The following is a 19,484-nucleotide window of genomic DNA, read 5'->3' as shown; positions in this document are numbered from 1 at the left end:
GTATTATATTGTTACTCAAAAAGATTATGGTAAGCCGCTGCAGTGTCTAATTTGCATGTTACATGCAAGTGAACTGCCTTTAAGGCATCTGATGCAGTATTTAAACAGATCAATGTCAGGTCCATGAGCGTTCAGTGAACCAATTGGTAAAGCAAACTGCCAGACATAGCCAGGTGTTATTTGATCAAATTGAGGTGGTTCTGCCAATCATTATTTTAACAAATCTCAGCACTGATCAACAATATCTGTGGAAGATGTGTGAAGACGTATTGAAGGGAGAATGTTTGTTGGAATCAATCTGTCTAAGAGAAACCCTGGAGCTTTAAATTATTCTGTATGTCGCTAGTGAAGAGCCTTAAACATTTGGTCACATATATTGTAAAGGTTTATGCTCCACTTTAGTTCAGCATTAAAATACATCCGTCATGTAAAGATGGTGGGAGACATTTCTTTCGCTCAATTCAGTTGTCACGTTACCTAACTCAAGAGTTGCTAGACATTATAGACCCTGTACTGCAACATAATGGGTACTTTAGACACCCCAAAAATGTGTTGTTGTCAATGATCAGCGATGAAAGAAAAAACATGCGCGAGTTAGGCTTATGTCGAATTCTCAAAGCACAAGTGGAAAAATTGTCTACTCTCTGCCAGTTCAGGGTTCCAAAGCTGAGCTTTGATGCTGTTGAATATTTCGATCTTATTACTCGGAAAGATACAGCAGTAACAGAACCACCCCTGACTATAAACGTAACAGAAGCTGATATTCGACTACTTGTATCAACTCATGGAGACTCAACTTTTGAGTTTGATAGGTATCCATGTCACACTCAATCAGTTAAACGGTGTGTAAAGATTGTTATGGAGGCATCACTGGCTCTTTGTGGACAATTGGCTTGCGATGGTTTTTTACGATCCAGTAAGCTTTAGGAGGATCGTTAATAACAATAGTTTATCAGGAAATAAACTTTTAAATTAAACTGGGTTTAAATGCAAAATTCAAATAATCCAACAAAAGTGAAGACTATTTCAATGGGGGTAGTGAAAACAACCAAATATTTTATATTTAAATATAAGTGTTAATGACTTTTAATTTTTTACATGAAAAACTTGTTAAAAATTTTTTTTCTACAAATAAATAGCAATTAGTTTTCTTGCTTTCCTGTGCATTGATAAAAACAGTAAAGTTTAGCAAAAACATTAAAAAAAAAAGTTTAAAAATTGTCGATGTTTCTAGCGCCAATAATAAAGTATATTCTTAATATAATGACTAAAAAAAGTTGCAAAAAAATTGTATATCAAAAAATGTTTTTATTTTTGCTATATTCTTATCTGCTTTTTTCCTCGACTTGTATCAATTTTGGTAGTCGAAAATAACAAACGCCCTAAAAATATAAAAACAAAAACAGTAAAATAATTCAGGTATGTTATTTTTTTGACATTCTTTTGGGAACAAGAAGGCTTGTTGAAGTAAAAAGGTAAGTTATTTTTAAATGTAAAATACTGAACATATTTGCAATTAAAATTAAGTTATTAAACAGTAATAATAGTAATAATAATAATAATAATTGCATTGCATCTAAAATTTAGTAATATAAAGTAAATTTTAAAAATGCGTAGTAAGGTAATTTATTTTTACAAATAAAAGTAATTAACATAATTAGTTAACATAAAAAGTAATAAATGAAAATTACTTGCCAAAGTAAGTCATAAAAAAATTATTTAGATGTTACTTATATAAATACTTATATAAATAATTTTTATTTTCTAACTTTAAAAAATTTTATTATCATTGTTTTTTTCATATGATTTTGTTACTGCTGGTGTAATCATGTGATTGTTAAATGATTTAATTTTTAAAATATTTGTTATCACCAGAAAAGCTTTATCATTGCGATTTTGATATATCTGAAGAAAACCATTACAGGCATTACATGTACATGTTTAAAAAAATACAAAATCGAAACATGTCCACATTTTGAATTTGTAAAATTTCTTCACAGTTTGTAGAATTATTGAAAAACAGGAATAGGGTTACTCTTCCTGGACAAAGCAATCCCTAAACAAAAAATGCCATCATTTAAGTTATTGAAGACTTATAAATAAGTCACAACAAATTGCTCTTAACTAGATCATATCACAGATTGCTAGTTACCTATGCAATTACCAAAGAAACACTTGAGCATGATACAAAATGGAAATGTATTTATGGAGTTTGAGCTGGAGTTATTCAAGTCAGGGTTTTTGGACCTTCATTATTTATAATATTCAATATATGATATAAATAATTTTTTTAATACCAGAGACAAACCTAGAAAAGTTAACCTTTCGAAACTTAACCATTTAAAGTGCAAAAAATTCTCTATAGAGAGTATAGATAATGTTTTGCACTTTATTTATAATTAATTGCTCTCTTCCTTGAAGTTATATCAGTTCAGTTTTTGAGCTTTTCAAATAAATAAAAAAATTTTAGTTATAAAAATTTGGTCAAATGCAATTTCTAATATTTATTTATTCATAGCATTTTCCAGAAAAACTATTAAAAGAACTTTGCAAGTTCAATAAAAATCATGGAGATGTAAAGAAGAGAACTCATTGAAAAAATTGCAATTCGTTAATATATGAATATCAACAATATTGCAATGGTTGTTTGCATTAAATAATTTAGTTTTGTGGGAGTTAAAATTCAAAAGCTACAACAACCCTGAACCTGTTACAGAAATGAGATCGAATTCAAGATGGGCTGTCTGTTCTAAGTAATTGGGAAGACAAGGCTTTTTGTCAAGACAGGAGTATAAGGTTGAGTCATCAGCAAATAGATCCACTTTAGATGTAAAGTTGTCGGGAAGATCATTAATTAGATAAGAAACATAACAGGACAAAAGATAGAACCTTGAAGTACCCAAGAAGTTACTAGAAATAAAAAAGAGTGTTGATATGCGAGGATGGAAAGCAGTAGGAAAGAAATGATTTTAAGCAAGCATATGGAGTAGACCAGCATGCTAAACTTTATCGAAGGCTTTAGTTATGTCAGGAGCAATAGCCTTTGCCTTGCTGCCTCCATTTAATGCACAAGAGTATCTTTCATTCATAGCAGTTAGCAAGTCAGACGTAGAACCAGAAGATTAAAAAATGTATTGATTGTCTGACAGTAAGTTATTTAGCTCAATATGGGATGTTAGAAATTTGTTTATCAAAGACTCAAAGGCCTTGCTAATCATAGAGAGAAGACTGATTGGGCGATAGTTATAGAGTCAGAATGTTCTCCAGAGTTTTAAAAATTGGAACTGCAGATGCCATTTTCCAGCAGGCAGGAAAACAAGATTCAGTCAAGCACTCATTGAATAGTTAAGAGAGAATTGAAGAGAGTTCCTGAGTAATCTGCTTAAACTTTTTATTAAGCAATAATTAACTTTTGTAAGACTATGACAGAAATTGTGACTGGATTACAAAATTACTGTCATAGTCTAAGATTCGAGATTTGGTAAACTGGAAATAATAGAGCTTAGCATCAGACATAACCTTTTACATTGATTTCTTGCAATAATAAATAAATGTTTGTTCACAAGCGAGTTGTTCTTTTGGTAAAGATGAAAAAAATGATTACGATTAGATAAGGCAGCTGCACAAAAAGGTGATTAAAGTTGAGTAGAATGAGGCCTTGAAATTTTGGTGAAGCAATCTCAAAGCTTTCAAACCCGGTTGGATCCAGGAGGTTATCTAGGAGAAGAAAAGGCATCCCACAACTTACTATTACCCTAAAGCTGACTAGGACTCTTTTATAGAAGAAAATCCAAAGAGTCCAAAGAAGAAGTACAAAAAGAAAGATTTATAAAGATCTTTCCTTGGACAGAAACACCTAAAGGAGAACAAGGAGAAATTGACCAGAAGATAGGATCAGAGGTGAGACAAAAATTAAAAAGTGAAGTTAAGTGATTAGGATTGTGTGGAAGAAGACTCACAAAGTTGGCTATCTGAATTAGAGATTAGGAAAATTGACCAGAAGTTATAGGCTTTAGTGCCACTAGGGTCAGTGGTGTTAAAGCCAAACCATTCAGTGTGATAAGCATTAAAATCACTAATAGCATCAATATTGGCAGAGGGGTAAAGAGAAAGAGCATGATCAATTTGCTCAGAAATTACATCTAAAAGAGTGCAATCTTAAGAAGGACAACAATGAAAAGCAAATAGAAAGGTGATAGAGTGAAGAGGTGCTAAGTGGAAGCACGTAAAAAAATGGTCAGAGGATTTAAACCTAATTTCACAACAAATAGGCGGATTGATGTGTAAGTATACCTCTCAGTCAAGCATGTGAAAATTGGAGTCTTTGCGAATCAAAGGATAAGACCCATCAATAATGATATCTACTGATATCTGAAGAAAGAACAGCCAAATTTAAATTAGACTCACAAAGAGCAAGCAAGTCTGGTAAGTTTTGCAAGAGTTAAAATTCAACTGATGGAAAGTTATTTCCAAGACCACAAATGTTTGTGAAAGATATATTGAAATAGTTTGGTGGTTATTTTTATGTTTAAAGTGATCCCTAAGAGCCAAGACAAGTTGTGTTCATATCATAAATAATCTTTAAAAAATAAGTTTCATATTAATTAAACTTGCCAGAACAAATTATCTATCGAGATATTAAAAAAAAACTTAATAATTTTGAATGCCATTTTTTTTACTGGAAGACAAGTTTTGGCTCTTTGATTTAAAAAAAATTGATCTGATTAACGCGTTTTTGTTGTTAATAAATCGCGTTAATACAAAAAAGTTCATTCAAATAACTTTAACTAGAGTTACAAGCGTTATGTTTAGGTTTTCCCTTTTGCAATAAATTTTGGTGCAGAAGAATGCCTTTATATATAACTTTTTATAAAGTCTATAATAACCAAATAAAAAAGCATGATCATTAAAAAAACGCTTTAAAAGTTTAACTTATATTTATTTTATTTAAAAAATAAAACTAACATAATTACTAATAATATAAGATAAGATATGTAAATTTAAAAATTATACTGATATTTGTTAAAAACAAATTCTGCTAATAAAATCTTGAAACCAAAAATACTATTTTAATTTAGTAAGAAGTAGTGAAAATGCATTCGATTTCACGGTAAATAAAAACAAAATATTTTTATGGAAATAAAAACTAAGCGGAAAAGCAGTAATTTTCGTTTAATTACAATTTTTATTTTGTTAAAAGTCATCTGCTGAACTTATTATGTAGCGCAAATGTTTTTTTATAATAATGGAAAACCCTGATTGTGTAATTGTTTAAGTTGTTTAAAAAACTCTACAGTAAGTACATTTATTATTCAAACCAGCTATTTTTACAACAGGAAAAACTATGCAGATTCATGGAGTTAGTATTAACCTCTCAACTGGAAGTATAATGGCAAAACATCAAATGTTTTGTTAATAATAATAATAGCAATAAAAATCTATCCATTAATTTTTCTATGTACTCCTAAACATTTTACCTTTGTTTTAAATATATTGTTACATTTTAAGCAATAATGCCTATGCTGATAAAAACTAGCTCTTTTTACATCGCAATTTAACGCTAATCAGTTTATTTCACTCAAAGTTAAATGCTGTTATAAAAGGTAGTGTTTATATATTTATGGGCCTTAAATGCAAGCATAAATTGTAAAATCCCGCATAAATAGACCTTTTTAGAAAAATCATGCATGGGCTTTTTGGAGCCAGCACACCACTGAGTGTTATCCAAAACATTGCTCAAATAATTAAATTAGATGCTTAAATTGAATCAGTTGCATCAGCACATGCTGTTTATGACACTATAAGACTATAAGCCAAATTTTCAAAATAAAATAAATAGAAAATAAAAAGCGAGCTAGGGAATGTTACTAAAATTAAATTGGACAAAATAAATAATATTACTTGAAAACAATTAAATTTGCAGCAGTTGAAAAATATCACTGATGCTATGAATTGGTTTTCTAAAATCAGTAACAAAAATGAATTCACATTTATACAATTTTACACTAATGATTTTTACCCCTCCATTACAACAGAAATTTTAAATAAAACTAAAATTTCTAAAATAAAAAGAGAAATTACAAATGAAACTATTTGTCTGATTAAACATTGCAGAATAACTTGAAACAGAAATGCTTTAATGTAACTATGGAATGTTACGACAGAGCAGAAATTTGCAAATTTGTAGGCTTATATATTTTAAATTCTGAAGCTAAATAAATCTATCTAATCAATTAGGTGATGTATCGTGATGATGGTTTAATAATAATATTAAATAAATCAGGTCCTCAATTTGAAAAAAAATCAGAAAAAATATTATTAAAGTTTTTAAAAACATTGGCTTCTAAATTTAGAAGTATTGCATTTTCTTGATATATCACATTTAACTTCTCTGAAAATTCTTAGAAACCTTATTAAAAATCTAATGATGATTATTGTATATTAATATAAATTTAAATCACCCCTCTCAAATTTTTTTATTAATCAAATTATAGAAATATAATTTAGTTCAACTCCTTGTACAGCAAAAATGTTTTAACAAATATTGGAAAAGCATTTTAAAATTATCTTCCTCCTTTAAATAAATTGTACAAAATTTTTAACGGATTAAATTTTTAAATACTATTAAAGTAAGTTATAACTGTACAAAAAATAAATAAAGAATTATAAAAGGACACATTGTTGCATTGATTAATAAAAATGAAATTCCTAAAGAAAAAAATACTGAAAATTATAATTGCAAACAAAAAATTGATCGCCATAAGAATGGCAAATGCTTATTTAAAAGTATTATTTACAAATGGATTGTTTCCTCACAAATTAACCTTGATAAACAATATACTGGCTAACCAAAAGTGAATGGAAAAAAGGTTACTCCAACCACAAACATTTCTTTTAAAATTAAAAAGTACTCAAAAAAGACTATACTGTCAAAATATATTTGGCTATTAAAATATATATATATTAATTTAACTGGTCTATTCTAAAAACTGCACCTGCCTATAATAATATTTGAAATAATTACCTATATAGATCAAAAAAATTTACTAAACAAAAAATCTGAATTAATTTCTAAATGCAGGCATAAAAATAAATACCTTTAAAAATTTATAAAAACAAATGACCTAACTAAAACTATCTTGATTCTAAAAAATTTTTTCACAGTTTTTTGAAAAATAATTTAGCTAACATAACTTCCTCACTGCAACATAACTACAGTTTTTATAGAATTAATTATAACAATTTGCAACTTCCTGTAACATATTTTTTCTATAATTTGAATTTTTTAATACTTAGACATTATATACTTAGACTGTAGATGATATTTAGAGAAGTTTTTTTACTAATTTATGTATATGTATATATATTAGATTCTTTACATAAATTGAGAAAATATTCCATCGTTGATGCATCTCATGCTGATTTAAGAAATAACCCTCAAGCAGAAATTCAAGCTCACATGAAGTTGTTTCGAGCTCAACGTAACATTTACATTTCTGGATTTTCACTGTTTATGTTGGTGTAAGTTATACTTTTAGCTCTTAATGTTATTATTTAAATTACGCAGGATAGTGCAGCGCTAAATTAATTAAAATTAAAACTTTTATTGGGCTTTCCTTTGTATAATATATATATCTGGGTGCAACAAATCAATAAATGTGCAAACGTTTGTTTAAAAAAAAGACAGAAAATGAGCATCACGCTTCTTTACTTTTACTTATGCAAATGTTGGCGTTAGAAATTTTTAAAACAAACGCATCACTTCAGCAATATTTTTTCAAAATAATTATGCGGTTGATAATTTCTTAGTTATTATAAAAAAACATGTTTATTATAAAAAACAGTTAAAGGCTTCGGTGCCAAAAACGATGTAACACTTTTGGTCAATTTTTAGAATTGATAGTTAGAGCATTTTATAATTAGCAATAATTAATAATAGCTAATTATAAAATGCTCTAACATTTGATGCAAAAAAATTTAGACTAGAGCAATTCTTATGCCATTTAACTGAGAATTTAATGAATGATATTTATTCCTTACATTCAAAGTTAATCTGTTTTTCCATTCTTCTGAACAATTTGTAAAAAAGGAGTTACATTGTTTTTGCACTGAGGTCTTCAATTAGTTATTAAAATTTTAAATACATTTTCAAAGACTTTATAAGAAACCATGCTTAAAGGTGATTCCTTTCCTTAATAGAACGAAAAAAGTAACAAAAAAAAAAAGTTTACAAAAGCATGCAAAATTTTACTTAAAACGAATGCATTTGCAATTACTTAAAAAAAAACCATGCTTAAACATTATGATTACTTTCTTCAATAGCATGCTTTTTTTTTAATTTTCTTATTTTCCTTAAAGTCAAGTTTGTTTAATTAATTTGTTTGCATAATTAAAAACACTTATAAAAGTTTTTAAATTAGTTTTTAAGTTTTACTAAAATATATATAATCTATTAGAATATATATAATTATTATGTTTATTATAGTTTTAATTTTTTTTATTGTGTAGTTAATAACGTCAGTAATATTTTTATTAACTTACTATAAAATACCTTATATGATATTGTTATTTTGAAAGGTTTTTAAAAAAATGTCAAAATAACTAATCGTCTTTTCAAAGTTAAACAAAAACAGTACAGTGGAGTGTATCATTAAATGCAAAGGAGAGAAACTAAGCATGCAAAAAGAAAGTACAATGACTTAGATTGTGCTATGACTTCAGGAAAAAAATTGGATATACGGCCAAAAGATGTTAAGTTAATGTTTTGGAAATCTCCATAAATGGATTGCTGTCAAACAATAAAAAACATACGCAACAACTAAGGTGGATTCATATTGACAAATCAAATGAGTGTTTCTCCTGTTGTGTTTGTCAAAAGTATCCAAATAATAGCAATGCAACCAATTCAGTAAAAATGGGATGTAAATTTTTGAAAAGAATATCCTTGTTATGCCACAATAAAGATGATGGGCATAAAACCTGTATATCTAAGTATCCAGAGAACTTTTACATTAGCTCCAAGTCTTGAGAAAACTGTGTCAACATCAATTTTAAGAACTACTGATAATCACCAAAAAGAATTGAGCAGACTTTTTTGGATATCATATTTTGTTGTTTAAGAGGATCTTGCATTGAAAAAGTTTCCTCAGCTGTGCAAGTTACACAGGGTGTCTGCCAGGTCAGGGAAAAGTCAGGGAATTTAGATGTCTTCAAAAAAATCAGGGAAATCAGGTCAAATTTTAGAAAAATTAGGGGAAAATAAGGGTAAAAATCAGGTTTTTTATTACTTATCTTATTTTACAAGCTCTTTAATTACGAGTCTTTTTTTTTAACACTCAGTTTAACTCTAAGAAAAGCTGTTTTTTTTTTTAAATTTATTAAAGCTTTTGGTAACTAACTTGTACTAACTAACTAGTAGCTAACTATTTAATGTTATATATATATATATTATTAGTCAGTTGTTTTTTATTTTCTTTAGACTAGAACAAGTTCAAGTAAATTAAATAATGAACTCAACATATTTTGATGATCAGTGGTTACAAATACCAGAATAAAAAGCTTGGTTAATAAGGGGAGATACAAATACCTCAGTAAAATGTAGAGTTTGTCCACATACAAGAAATGTAATTGAACTGTTAAATATGGCCCAGAGAGGGTTAAAAAGTCATTCAACATGAAAGAAGCATTGTGAATGTTTGTCTCTTTACCTAAAAACGTCATGTATACCATTTACCAACGTGTCAAAAAATATATATTTTGTAACAACCACTTTGTCAGAAAACAGTTCAAGTTTCCACTCCTCAGTCGTATGTTGTGTCAGATTTGGTTATTGATGCAGAGATCAGATGGACATTTAAAAATGTTTTATGAGCATTTGTAAAATATATAGGTTTTGGGAATATCTACCAAAGAGTAAGCAGCCTTCGTGCATGAACTACTAAATTGTTTTAACTGCAACTAAGGACCCTCTAATTCCAGCAAAATTAGTAAAATCTCAATTTAAATCTCAATTTATCTAGATATTTAAAAGTATATTATATAAGTTATTATTTATTTTTAAAAGTTTTTTTAATATTTATGTGGCAATACTTTTTCAGTCTTTTTAACATGAAATAAAAATTTTGTATAAACTTTTATTATTCTTTCATTATTATTTTTTCTGAACCATTTGTTGTATGTTTGTTTTTCCATTTTTTAAATATATGTTAATTTTAGCTTTATATTTTACTTTTACATTACTTGTGTAATTCAGTTTATTTTGTTCTAAATGCTATTTATCATAACAGTTTATAGAGCCAATAAAAACATAGCATTATTACATTTTACTTTGATTAAATTTTAAATGTACTTTAATAACAATAGTAACAATGACAACATACTAACAATACTTTGAAAAATGTAATAATGATGCTTTATTTTAAACTGTACATAATTTTTCCATGTATTATTCCCCAATCCTTTTTAAGTCTGGAAAAGAGCTCGACGATCAGGGAAAAGCGATCCACCATCAGAGAAAAGTCAGGGAAATCCACCTTAAGATTTTTGCAGTCACCCTGCTACACAGGCTAAATAGAATTAAGTTGGGCAAGAATTACTTAATTGACAAAGCTTGCAAAAATTTTGTTTTGTTAATTTCATCTGACATATAATGTGACTTAAGTTTAGACGTATTAAATGCTTATTTTATATCAATTTCGTATAAGGGTTCTACTTATAAGAGTATTAACGAACAAGAAACGGTTCTTTTAAGATTTGTTAAATTAGGTAATCCAATAACTTGCTGGTATTAACTTACCACTGACAGCTGATGCCAATGGTATATTAGATGCAATAGAATTTGTTTTAAAAAATTTAACAACAGGAAAAAGGATCAAGATTTATATTTAAACAATATTTATGCAAAAATTGTAAATTTTAACTTTGATTGTCCATCTGTAATGTCTGGCGATGAAGCTGGTGTTCAAACTAAAATACTAAATAAAAATCCCAATATAGTATATACCCATTGTGTCACATTGATTAGAACTTTCTGTGTTAGACTCAATAAAGTTTGATATTTATTTAAAGAAGTTTGATGACAACATCAATAGTTTGTATCAAAAGATATTATACTGATACATCAAAGAAGTAGCTTCTTTTTTAGATGAAAAGTTTAAATAACTTGAGAGATTGAAGAGTATTTGTTAGTTAACTAGCCGTAAAAGGTTTAAAGATTGCTTGAAACTGACTATAAAGCTATTATTTATTATTTAGAAAGCAAGGCAAATAAGAAAGATACACAGAAAGCTAAAAGATTTTTGTGTTTCATGAAAGAATTTTTATTTTATTTACATTTTATTCAAGATATTGTTAAATCACTAACAACATAATTGGAGTTTCAAAAAGAAGAAATTTTAATTTGTGAGATTTTGTGTAAAATTGATGCATAAATTGCTGTACTAGATGTGTTATCAGTTAATCCAGACCCAAATATTGGATGTTTACTAGATAATTTAGAAGTAAAAGAATATCAGTTAACCTAAAAAGGTATTGATTTAACAACATTTAAAAAATTTAAAGAGAAACAATTCTGTCGTGATTTCAATACTTTACCACAATTTTGGCCAGTCAAAACTAGCCAAAATTGTTTACAGGTTCGCTAGAGATTAAAAAATGGGGATTTTATGAAATAAAAAGTGTTTGCAAGTTTTATGAGCATAATAATACGATGCAGTTGGAAACTTATAAATTATGTGTATTGCAGTTGCCTTTATTCAGGAATAAAGTTTCTAAACTGAGTACAAATTCACAGAGATATCTTGCTGAAAAATGAAACTGAATTGGCAATTATAAATGTTTTGTTAGAAATTATGCTAACTTTCAGCGCTTCAACAGCAAGTTGTGGACGCAGTTTTTCTTGTATGAACTTACAAAAAAATGTTTTCTGAACTACATTAAATGAGGACACTTTAGAAGATATTATGCATATTGAGCTTGATGACCAGTTAATTAAAGACTTTGCATCATTTCAAAACTGGATTGATGCAGCGGCTGGTTTTTATTTGGAAGGCCATAAATGAAAAAGTTCTGGCAAATCTTGAATGCGTTTATATAAATATAGAAATCAATATATAAATATCAATGAGACATCATTGTGCAAGTTTTATTTCTTTATTTTCCTTTTATTTTAGTTTCTCTAAGTTTATGTTTTTTTTATTAGTAAATAAATTAAAAAACTAAATATATATATATATATATATATATATATATATATATATATATATATATATATATATATATATATATATATATATATATATATATATATATATATATATATATATAGTTCTATAGTTTGTTGTCTTTGGGAAGAGCGGAAGGAAAAAAGTGATTCTTACGCCAACACATACGTCACTTTTAATTACTTTTGACTTTCGTCCAACATTTTCGTGTTGGGCGAAAGTAAAAACCATTAATTTAATTACAAATATATCGTTTTTTAAAAAAACCACAAAAATGCAAATTTAATTGACCAGAATGTTTTTAAAAACATTCTGAATGTTTTTAACAATATAAACAATGTTTTTATTTTTATTTTTTTTACTGTAAATCATGGGCGGAGTGTTGCAACATCGACTATCTTATAGCCTGACTCACAAGGGAGTGCTGCTACATCGACTGACAAATAGCCTGACTCGCAAGGGAGTGCTGCTACATCGACTGACAAATAGCCTGACCCGCAAGGGAGTGCTGCTACATCTACTATCTTTTAGCCTGACCCGCAAGGGAGTGCTGCTACATCGACTGAGGGTTTGGTTGGGGCAGGCTGTCTATCAATTAATAAAAAGGAATAATTCTGGTCTTGCATTTTAATTTTTACTTTTGTCAACAAAATATGGAAAAAACTTTCGGACAACATCTAAGGGTTCTATATATATATAGTTAAATAAGCAGATATGTACAAAGAATGGATAAGTGTAATAATGTATATATATCTGTATAATAAATGTGATTAGGACTTATCAGTTCATAAGATAAAAATCTCTTTTCTGACTTCAACATCTTGCTCTAAAAACAATTCAGTTTGATTAGCACTGACTGACCTAGTATCAAAGACAGTGCTCAGATTGGCCCATAGACTTTTATTTAAAAACTATTTAATATTCTAAAAAAGCATAAATTAAAGTTTTAACTTATATTGATATATAATTTTAAGCTTCAATTTGAGTATCATCATTATTTTTAATATCGTTAACTAAGTTATTTTTTATTATTTATTGTCTTAAATAATAATTAGACTTTAGACTAGAGATGCCAGGAATAGTGATTTTTGCCGAATACCAAATATTCAGCTAGGATCTTGGCTGAAACAGAGAGTATTTGGCGACACATAGTTATTATGAGGGTTCTTACCCTCAATCATCACAACACATACTATTTGTTGACTGTTACATTTAATATTTTAACTATAATAATGTATAAAAGTATTATTCATACTCTTCAAACCATTCAAAATGATTCTAAAATTAACCAACTCAGGTATATCTTGCATTTTTGAAGTAATTTTAGCAAATACTATAGATAGATACAGCATAAAGACCTCCAAACTTATTAAAAATGATATCTTATCGACAACCTGAACTTAAAACATGATTTAATTTTAATGTGATAAACAATTAAGCAGTTGCCTTTTTTATTGATGCACATTTGATCCAAAACTGATTTCCTGGGATAAGCTAAAATACCATAAGTAAAAAAAAAACAAAAAAAGTTTTAATGATCTGAAAAAGATTAGGATGTGTGACACTTATCTTATATTTTTCAGTGAAAGATTAATCCTTCTCAGCGAAAGATAAATTCTTCTCAGCGAAAGGCTGCTTGACGCTGATGAACCGCCACCAGTGTCTAGTAGCATTGGTGATGGTTTATCCACCTTGTAAAAAAAAGATATATAAATGAAACAATCAAATTGATCTCTATAGAAAATATGCACACAAAGATTTGAGAAAAAAAAGTCCAATTGCAAGTATAATTGGTTTTTACTTGAAACTATTTGCTTAAATTGGACAGCAATTCCTTAAAGGTGGTGGTTAGCAAGCACAAAATATTATCCTACAGAACTTACTTAAAAAGATTTATTATTTGCTGGTGCTAATTTACATAGTGAATGGCTATATTTGGAAGTGTGGATAATTTAATAAATTATCCATACTTCCAAATATAGCCATTCACTATGTAAAAGCACTACCATTAGCTATCATCAAACAATGAAAATGGTTTTTATCATTTTTTACCATTTAAAGATTTTAAGTATCAAGTTTGCTAATTATTTGTTATTATAAAGAATAAACAGTTAAATTTAATCTTTTTTATGCGTTTTTTTTTTGTTTTTGTTACAATCTAATATTCAATATTCGACCAAACAATTTGCTGTATTTGGCCAAATACTGAACAATGATTATTAGGTATTCTGCTAAATACTGAACAGTAGCTATTAGGTATTCTGTCAAATATTGAACAGTAACTATTAGTTATTCTGTCAAATACTGAATAGTAACTATTAGGTATTCTGCAAAATACTGAACAGTAACTGTTAGGTATTCTGCCAAATCCTGAACAGGAACTATTAGGTATTCTGCCAAATAGGCAGAATACCTAGTAGTTACTGAATATTTGTCATATCTCTGTTTTAGACCATAAATATGAAAAGTTTGTTAAGAAATATTCATGAGTCACATCATAATAAAAAACAAATTGTTATTATAATTAATAATCTAATAATTATAAATAAACTAAAAATAAATACTATAATTAACCATAATTAATATTATAAATATTCTTTTAGTTTTTTTGATCCTTCAATTTTAAAATTATTCAAGTTTTCAACCATTTAATACTTTTTTTTTTCATTTCTTTTTTTGTTATATATATACATACATACTTGAACAATGTGCGAGTATTTAATAGTATTGCGATATTACTTTTAGTAATTATTTTTATTGAACATGATACTTAAAAAAGTAAAAGTAAAAACACAAACATTACAATATTTAAACTTTAAACAGTTAAAGTTATTTAGTACTCCATTCATACTGACAATAAAACAGGTTTCTATTTTTGCATACTGAAGGCACTAATGATATAAAATTCATTGAATGGTGGGATGGTGTCATGTGTTCTCCTTCCCTTTTTTCTATGGCTTCCCTTATGGTGTCACATGTTCCCCCTTCCCTCTCCCATTTCTATGGCTAAACTTTGCAGGTTAGCCATAGAAATGTTGTTTTTTTTTGAACATATTAACTATATTTTATAGTTGAGTAACTTGTTTTATCAAGTAAGTTTATTAGTTGAATTTTTTTGCTGAAAACAACTATCCTTAAAAATACATAAATAAAAACAGTAAAAAAATTTGCAATTTATTTTCCTTTCTTTTTTACAAAATTTTAATGTTGTGTTTTTAGTTGTTTTTTTTTCCATTACTTTTTTAATATTTCTTTTTATTTTCTTTAAGTTTTATTAAGCTTAGTCTTTTTCAGCAATCCTAATATCTCAAAACATGCAAATGACTGTGACCAAGTTGTCTGTACTAAATACTTTATGCGTGGACAAACAAGGCATAAAACCGTATGCTCTTCTAGGAAGACTTCGATGTGTATTCAGTAATAGTTTTTTAAGTTAAATGTATAATTAAGTAATTTATTAAAACTTTTATAACAACCTATTAGTTTAGCTCTGTTACTTACATATGCATTAAAATATGCAGAATGTATATTTAAAGATAAATGTATGTAATGTTTAAACTTAATAAATATAAATATTATTTATCAGGCAGAAATTATCTATTTAAGATAAGCAACAATAAAATTGAATATTTTTTAATCTGCACAATAGTGCTATCAAGTTGAATGCACAGTTTCACGAGCTATGCATAACAACTCCGATTTAACTTATCTAAGAACCTAAAAACTCAGACCTACACAAATTTTGTCTAGTTATTTAATGAGCTATATATTTGGTACGTCCCTGGAGCACACCACTATCTATTAATTATCTTAGGCTGTTTTTTTGCTAGAAATTTTAGGATACACTAAAAATAGTAGTTTCTCTGGCGTAAAATCAAGTTGTACTTTGTTGATAAGTTGTTTTTCATTATATCAGCTCCTTTTAAGATCTTCATCAGGCAACTTAACAAAACAACTAAATAATGAACCAACTTTATTTTTTCTCTCTCAATTAAACTCTGAGTCTTCAATAAATCATGTTATGCAATATCAGATAAAAAATTAGCACTAAAATATAATTTACTCATTTTATTATTTAAAGCTATCAGTATTTAAACAAATTTATAAGCATAAAAAATAAAATTTTTTTCTAGCATAATTAGGCGATTGGCTACTCTTATTTCTCGACTAGCTACTGTAGAAGCTTCATGTGAAGCAGCAATAAAACAAGCTAAAGGAGCTTCTGATCAGGCTGATAAGTTGCTTCAAGAAAATCAACAGTTGAAGGTTTGTAATTTACAAGTTGTTGAATTCTAAAATTTGAATGTTTTAAAGCTTTGATAGATTTTTGATCTTCGTAGAAATCTAATCGAGTTCAAGCAGCAGAATCTGCTAGTGGTGATGACATAGAGGGGCTAAAGCAAAGAAATGCAAGATTGATAGCAGAGTTAAATGAAAAAGATAATGGTAAATCTTTTTTTTTTTAAATTAAGGTTTTTTTTTTTAATTTTTTTTCAAATTCAACTTGTTTCTCCGCACACTGGCCATCAAGGTTTGTGTTTTTGAGTTAAAGAGTTGAGAGGGGGTTGTAACCACAACTAAAGTAGCCTCCTCAACTGTAGTGGCCTTCATGGCCTTGGGGAGATGAATTTAAATTGAAAAAAAAAATCATATAAATAATTATATAAGTTTAAATTAACAAAATTTAACTTTTATAACTTTTGTCTTTAAAACCAGATAATAGATGAATTATTTATAGATTAATATTATTTACAATCATATATACAAAAACTTAGATTAAAGTTAAAGCATTCCTATTGAATTAGGGTACCCTCTAAAAATCAAAACTTTGCATAGCTTCTAGCTTTATAGTTTTCTGCTTGTTTAACCACTTACAGGTAAATATTTGTAATTATTTCAAAAAACATCAAATAAATAATTTAAACAATTAAGTATATTGGTTTGCATAATTTGTAATGTAAACTCATTTTTACTTGTTTATTCTTGCAGTTTAACCAAAAAACTAAAATAGTGAAACAAAGGATTTGAGAATAAAAAAAGATTTAATGCATCGTTATAAAAATACCAGCATACAATGCATTATTCTTAAGATACCTGCATTCAAAATTGTTTTGAAAAAAAAGTAGTAAAACAATCTGTAGTTCTGTAAATCTGTTATAAACCTTCTAAAAATTTGAAAATTTTAGTAATTTAACATTTTTTAAATTAAAAAGCTACAGTTTTCATTTTTATACTGGGTTTTTCTTCATACAGACTGTTTCAGGGATGTGGTGTCCCAAAATGGACTCTTCTTTCTAGTCTTTGGTATCCAGGAGCTCTAAAAGTATAAAAAAAGTTTATGGACTACTATTGGTAAAAACAAAACAAAAAACTTTTAGGTCAGATAAACAATCAGTTTTTGAACCTGAAGTCCTTAAGTATAATAGTGGTAAGGACTCCAGGTGTCCTGGCTTAAAAACAATATGTTCCGAATTATTAATTTTTATGAAATTTTTACTTGTAGCAAATCATTAGTCAACCAACACGTTTGTAGCTTATAGACCAAAAAAAATGTTATAGGAGATATAAAGTCAGACTCCTTTTGGGGCTCCGCATCCCTGGACAATTTTAACATATAAAAGAATATAAGATATTAACATATAAGACAATATCAGAGAATGATTAAAAGTTGAAAAAAATATTATAGGAGATATAAAGTCAGACTCCTTTTGGGGCTCCGCATCCCTGGGCAATTTTAACATATAAAAGAATATAAGATATTAACATATAAGACAATATCAGAGAATGATTAAAAGTTGAAAAAAATATTATAGGAGATATAAAGTCAGACTCCTTTTGGGGCTCCGCATCTCTGGACAATTTTAACATATAAAAGAATATAAGATATTAACATATAAGACAATATCAGAGAATGATTAAAAGTTGAAAAAGAACAATATCTAAATAATAACTAAAAATTACAAATAATATCATGTAACTAGGATACTATAGTAATGTAAATGATAACATAAGCACCAAAGATGCCTTTATGAAGTTTGGATTTTAGGAGGGGGTCATAATTTGAGAAGTTGACTTATTTATTTTTGAGTTTTTATATCTATTATCTGAGTTTGTATTTGAATTTTTTTCAATCTTAAAATTTTATTCACCATCCTTGAAAGTATTTTTAGTACTTTATAAAAATATAAAAACAAAAGTATTTTTGGAACAAAATGGAGAATAAAACATGCCTGCCTAAATTATTTGAAATGTTTTTTACATATACAATCTTGTCATCACTCTGCAAACAAAATTTCAAGAGAAATTTTGTTTGCAACTACATCCATATTGGAATTTTTTTAACACTAATCAGTAAAAGGATCTACAATTCTGTTTACGATTTTAATATTTCCTTGTCTGTTGCGCATTGAATCTTTAAAATAATAAATGAAGTTGTTTTCAGAACCATTAATGTATATTCACTGCGCAAGACTTAATTGATTGTTTAATAATTTTACAAGGTAAAGTGTTTTGTCCATATCATGTCCATAGTTTCGTAATCAATTCTTAATTTTTTTATTGAGGCAGATGCCTCAGATTTTCTTGTTCACTTGTGTTGTTTATTCTTTTTAATGCAAGCTGCTGATTGCATCTCTTTACACATTTCTATAAAAGAAGTATTTTATGAAATATCAAGGGGTTGAATAAACTTAGTATAATCCAATGAAAATAATAGCCTGTTCAATGTTTGAAGATTTAAAAGATGCCATAATTTTGCATCCATGTGGCATTCATATGAATCTTATGATAAAAAGTTTCTACAAAAAGAAAAAATGTTCTAATAGGTTTTTAGTTTACTTAATTGTCTTATTCATCCAGCTAATTTAATAAAGTAAATTGTGCATTGGATTTTAAATTCATTTTTGAGAGTCTTTGTGTCATGCTTATTATTCTTATTATTATCAACTGCTTGCTTTTGCTATAAAGCAAAATGTATGAAAATATAATAATTTGCTGTAACAAAATATGGATGTAATCTCGTAAGTATGCGAGATTACATCCAACCAAACAGGCATTTTATACATTTCTACGAGTGAATATTTGCATCTATCCTGTATATTATTGCCTTAATAATCCTTTTCTTTTTTCTGTGTTTTTTTTATTTCAAGTGAGAAACTTGTATTTTCTTTTGCAGTTGCTTATAAATTCATTGAATACTTCTTCATTTGGTAATCAAGAGGTTTTCTTTTAGCACAATTTAATCATTCCTTTTTTAACCCGGAT

General features: G+C 27.6%; 1 protein-coding gene across 1 annotated transcript in view; it reads left to right on the top strand.

The window, feature by feature from the left end:
- LOC101235994 (B-cell receptor-associated protein 31) overlaps positions 1-19,484 on the top strand; it is a 28,554-nt gene that overhangs the window by 7,312 nt on the left and 1,758 nt on the right. Inside the window, exons 3-5 of the mRNA XM_065818507.1 lie at positions 7,371-7,521; positions 16,355-16,487; positions 16,562-16,667. Coding sequence (XP_065674579.1) covers positions 7,371-7,521; positions 16,355-16,487; positions 16,562-16,667 — 390 coding nt within the window. The remainder of the gene's footprint in view (positions 1-7,370; positions 7,522-16,354; positions 16,488-16,561; positions 16,668-19,484) is intronic.

This window comes from Hydra vulgaris, chromosome 14 (genome assembly GCF_038396675.1).
Source record: "Hydra vulgaris chromosome 14, alternate assembly HydraT2T_AEP".
In the NCBI taxonomy this organism is placed as follows: Eukaryota; Metazoa; Cnidaria; class Hydrozoa; order Anthoathecata; family Hydridae; genus Hydra; species Hydra vulgaris.
Note: the sequence above shows the minus strand (reverse complement) of the source record. Positions and strands in the feature narration are given on the sequence as shown.